Source organism: Gracilinanus agilis, chromosome 1, assembly GCF_016433145.1.
Source record: "Gracilinanus agilis isolate LMUSP501 chromosome 1, AgileGrace, whole genome shotgun sequence".
Lineage (NCBI taxonomy): Eukaryota > Metazoa > Chordata > Mammalia > Didelphimorphia > Didelphidae > Gracilinanus > Gracilinanus agilis.
The window spans coordinates 14,686,931-14,692,369 of record NC_058130.1 but is presented as its reverse complement, the minus strand read 5'-3'; the positions used below and the strand labels follow the sequence as shown (position 1 = coordinate 14,692,369).

The 5,439-nt window shown below is 48.9% G+C and overlaps 1 protein-coding gene across 1 annotated transcript in view; it reads right to left on the bottom strand.

Annotated features, from left to right (window-relative positions):
• The window catches only part of LOC123246716 (sodium channel protein type 5 subunit alpha-like), a 263,117-nt gene that overhangs the window by 76,583 nt on the left and 181,095 nt on the right, over window positions 1–5,439 (bottom strand). The window contains exon 4 of the mRNA XM_044675519.1: window positions 3,907–3,998. Coding sequence (XP_044531454.1) covers window positions 3,907–3,998 — 92 coding nt within the window. The remainder of the gene's footprint in view (window positions 1–3,906; window positions 3,999–5,439) is intronic.

Here is a 5,439-nt window from a genome sequence, read left to right as displayed (position 1 = left end):
TGATGGGGAGAGAGAGAGAGAGAGAGAGAGAGAGAGACAAAGAGAGACAGAGACAGAGAGAAAGACAGAGAGCCAGGGAGAGAAAGGAGAACAAAGGGAAAGAGAAAAGAGAGGAGAGAGACAGAGTCAGAGAGAGACAGAGTCAGAAAGACAGAGACAAAGAGACAGAGACAGAGAGAGACAGAGGGACAGAGACAGAGAGACAGAGAGACATGGACAAAGATGGAAAGAAAGCCAGGGAGCCAGGGAGAGAAAGGAGGAAGAGGAAGAGAGAGAGAACACTGGGAGAGAAAGAGGAGAGAGAGAAAGAGAGAGAGAGAAAGAGAGAGAGAGAGAGAGAGAGAGAGAGAGAGAGAGAGAGAGAGAGAGAGAGAGAGAGACAGGTTAAAGATTACCAATTTTAAGATGCTAAATAAAAGCAGATGAAGAAGAAAAAAGACATCTCCAGGCTCTTATTAAAGGTCACACAATGGTAAATACAGGAATTTGTCTTGCTAGATAGACTTTACATAGTTGTTACAAGGGTCTCATTTTTCTTTCCTTATCAGTGAGGGGAGAGAAGAAGGTGACTTTTGGTTCATTGAAAAAAAATAAAATTCAATGAAAAAGAAAAGAACTTGAGGACCATCTGATCCAGCATCCTCATTTCCCAAATTTCAAGGAAAAGCCCAGAGAGCTAAGTGACCTATCCAAGAGCACACAGGAAGAAATAGAGAGAATCACGATTCAAACCCAGCTCTCTGATTCTAAATCTCAAACTTTTCTTACTTTTTCACATTTTTTTTTTGGTCAAAGCATGCTTTGATTTTAGGCATCAGGGAAATCTAGATCTATGGCTACATCTGAATCCATATCTATATAGATACATATTTACATTATATATGCAAATATCTTTTCTGGTCTATCTAATCTGTCTATCCTATCTCTCTCTCTCCTTTCTCCTATCTGTGTTTTCCCTATCTATCTAGTCTATCTAGCTGTCTGTCTATCTGGTTTAGCTAATGTATCTGTCCTGTCTATCTTTCTTTCTTCCCTATCTATCCTATCTGGCTATCAGACTGTCATCCTATCTAGTCTGTCCGTCTATATATCTCTCTATCTGTCTGTCTGCCTGCCTGTCTGTCTTTCTATCTGGTCTATCTAATCTGTCTATCCTATCTATCTCTCTTTCCTATCTATCCCATCTGCTCACCTATCTGTCTTTATCCTATCTGTCTATCTATCTATCTATCTATCTATCTATCTATCTATCCGTCATCCATCCATCAATCCATCTAGCTATCAGTCTATCTATCTGTCTGTCTGTCTTTCTGTCTGTCTATCTGTCCATCTGTCCATTCATCCATCCATCCATCTATCTATCTATCCATCCATATGTCCACCTCTGTCTGTCCGTCCATTCATCCATCCATCCATCTAACCACTCAACTATCCATCTATCTATCTATCTGTCTGTCTATCCATCCATCCATCTACCCAACTATCTATCTATCTATCTGTCTGTCCGTCCATTCATCCAGCTATCTGTCTATATCTATCTGTCTGTCTGTCTTTCTGTCTGTCCATCTGTCCATCCATCCATCCATCCATCCATCCATCCATCTGTCCACCTCTGTCTGTCCGTCCATTCATCCATCCATCCATCTATCCACCTATCTATCTATCTATCTATCTATCTATCTATCTATCTATCTATCCATCTGTGCACCTCTGTCCGTCCGTCCGTCTCCTGGACTATATAGCCGTACTAATCTATGATCACCCTTTGCCCAGGAGGAGCCGTGGAGGTGGAAATGCACTTTGCTGTTTCTCTATTTCTCATTAGTCTGGGGAATTCCCAGGGAGAAGCTTCTGTGCCCAAGCCGATCATCACCTGCTCTGAAATGTGCCGTCCGAGCGAGCCGACTTCAGGTCAGCTCCCCGTCTAGGACACTGTCTTGTCCCTCATCCTCTCTGCCCTGCCCCCAGCCTCCAATGTTTCTCATCTGTTTTCAAGAGATTCTCTTTCTATCTGGAGGTAAAACCTCAGGCTCCTTCCTGGGAAGGGCCCCAAATGGCCTCAGAATCCATTAAACATCTTTCCGTCCCGGGATTCCAGCCAAGCTATGGAATGAGAGGGAGGAAAGGGCTGCCTGAAGGACATGCCTCTGTCCATGTTCCTTAGACGTCCCATTGAGTCAGGGACGCGGAAGCCAGGTGAGAGGACCCATTTGGGATGGCGGATTTTGCCAGGCTACGTAGCTCAACGTATACCTAAAAAGGAATTTGTTCTATGGGACACCTAACAAATGGTCATCCACCTTTTCTTTGGAGACCTCCAGGGATGGGAGACTCATTACCTCAAAGGCAGCTCATTCCACTTTGGAAAGTTTCAAGCCCTGATCTTTTCCTTTGCTACTTCCTCTCGCTGCTCTCATCCTGTCCCCTGGTGCCAACAGAACAACTCTAGTCTCTCTCCCAGGACCTAATCCTTCTTCCTAAAGGCCACCGTCTTGGGCCTCCTAAATCTTGCCTCCAATGTTGGTTCCAAGACAGAAGAATTGGGCTTAAGTGACTTGTCCAGGGTCCCTTCTAGCTCTCATCGTATTTCTCTCTCGCCTTTGGGACCGCCGTTGCAGCCCGCAGAGCGGGTCAGCCTAGAGATTATCCTAGAGCTCGGCCCAGCGTCCCCTCGCTCTGACAGGAACCCGCGTGCCCGGGACAAAGGCCTGAACTCGTCTCCTTAGATGTCTAAGCCCCTACATGGCTTTGCTGGCGTGCCTCCTCACTCTCTCTCCCTCCTCCTCCTCTGCTCCCCCTGCAAGGGGCTCAAGCACGGATGGGGCTCTGCAAAATGGAACGAGCGACTTGAAGCGGGAATAGCTCCGCTCGCAGAGGGATTTCCCTCCTGTGTGGAGCCGAGCTCTTGCCATAGTACCATCGCAGGCTCTGCCTGGCCCCAGGGTCCAGTGGAGATGTGGTGGTGGTCCTCTGTGAGCAGGTAAGAGACACCCTGGGCTGGCGGAGAGGAGGGAGGGGGCCCTCCCCGCCCCCAGCCCCTCCTGGAACGGCCCCCTGTGCCGTGGGGTCCTTGCCAACATCTGCCAGGGAGCATGGCCCGCTGAAGCTGCCATGCACGGTTTGCTAGCCCTTCTACCTTGCCATGCAGGTTACGTCTGTTAAACACCAAGGCTGAAGGAGACCTGTCCACAGATTACACTATTGGCTAAAAAAAAATAGAGTCTGTGGGTGGGGGGTGGCGGGCGGGGGGCCGTCCGGCTCTAGACGTCAGGGGTCTCGTGGGAGTTTTTATTGCCAGCCTCCGCGTGGGCAGGGGGGGACGTTGGCAATGGGCAGGCTAAGCCTGAAAAAAATCAAAGCTGTCTTATTCTTGGAACAATGTCATAATAGCGGCTTCCCGAGACGGCTTCCGCCACTGGTGTTTGGGTTGGGCTGTCAAGTGGGAACACTTTGGGATGAAACTTGGAGCTTCCAGGCTAGTTCTGTTTGGAGGCTGGAACGTGCCGCTTACACTGATTCATGGGATCGACGGGGACGATAATAACGATAATTCTAGTAATAACAGCGACAACAGATTTGGAAATAACGGAGACCCCTGCAAATTGGTTCTGTGCTTTGGAGAGAGAACTCTGCAGGAGGGAGCGCTAGCCAGGAAATGCATCGCCCGGCCCACGCCGAGGGGGCTCCAAGAGCTTCTGGGGAGAGCAACGGAGTGGGAGAGGGCGAGCCGGGCCCAAAGACCACACAGACTCGGGGCGGGGGGTGTATTCTAGGACAGGAATATCCTCCACTGCGCTCCATTCCCACAGTGCTCAGGGCCTTTGGGCTGACAGCAGGGAATGGAGCCGGGGCTGTCGGGGCAGGGGGATCTGTCAGTCCAGCCTTGATGTTTGACCTGGTTTTCACCTGAAATGACCGATATAGTTTTCAGGGCCCGGAGGACTCGGAAGGTTCGTAAGGCTGAGACATTGCCCAGGTCCACAAATTCAGTGGTGTATCTGTAACAAGGGAAAGGCACACACAAGACAGTGACAAGACGCCAGCAGAAAACAACAGTAAAGGGGACAACGGACAAGGGGACAGAGAGAAAGTCACTTGGAGTTGCGAGGTGTGAGCCGGGGAGCATCCAGGGCCTTACCTGGGATAACTGAAATAGTTTTTAGAGCTCTCAGGACTCTGAAAGTTCGAAGAGCCGATAAGTTCCCTACTTTTATATTTTCTGATACATACCTGCAGAATCAAACCACAGTTATTGGGAATTAAAACAAAGAGAGCATATCCTTCCCCACCGCCGGCCCCCACCCCGACACCCCCGGAGCTCTCCCTGGGATACTTCTAGGGAAGGAAAGCCCAAGGGACTTCTTAGGGATCTTTTCAACAGGCCCCAGGGTCTCATTGACCAGTATAGCACCACCAGGGATACCAGAGAGACTTGGCCATCTGGTCCTCCAGAGTCTTATAAGGTTCGGGCATCCAAGGGATCAGAAATAACGGAGGATGGTCAGCTCAATGGGGAATGGGAGTGGAGGGGAATGCAGTGGTGAATCAGAGGGACTCTGTGGGATAGAGGCCTTGGTCAGCAGTCCCATGCCCTGGCCCACACAGGAAAGGGAAACCTCTCCTACACCCACCTCCAGGACTTTCTCCTGAAAAAAAAAAAAGATGGTGGAGGAGGCGTATTTCATCAATAGAGGAAAATAGCAGTGGGGAACTTCCTTCCATAGGCACAACTCAACACCTACTCTTTAATGTATGGTTTTAGAGCTGCTCAGGTCACTAAAAAAAGAGAGGGGGGACCCTCCACCCCTTGTTTATTTGTCAGAAGCAGGACTTGAATTTAGGTCTTCTTGGCTCTCTATCCACTCTCGCCTTCTCAGATCTCCAGATAATTTAGGGATACTTTCTCATTACTATTCTGTTTTCACACCTAGATGACCTTGGATAAGTGACTTGCCCTCTCCCAGCCTCAGTTTCTTCATCTGTAAGATGAAGGATTGATTGGATCTTGATGGCCCCTGAGGCCCCTTCCATCTCAATGTCTACACTTTTGATCTTTAGACCTCTCCTTTTGTTTTAATCTTGGGTTATTCAACTAGTCACAACGTTCTACATTTCACTCTGTGGGACAGATCCAATGTAAACAGAGAGAAGTTTGGGCTCTGGTAGGAAGGACGCCTGGAAGGAAGGATGCCTAGAAGGAAGGAAGGAAGGACTCCTCAGGCCCTGAGAGCTTTAGCAGCCTTTCCACCCCACTTTGCTCCAAACAACTATCCCCAAATGGAAAGGCCCCTGGGCTGCAGTTATCCCTCCTTCCTGAAAGAAAGATGGTGCACAAGGCTGCTCCATACGCCCATTTTTCTAATGAGTAACGGCATGATACAGAAGACAGAACACTGGAGTGGGAACCAAAGGACCTGAATTCAAGTCTTGTCTTTGCCA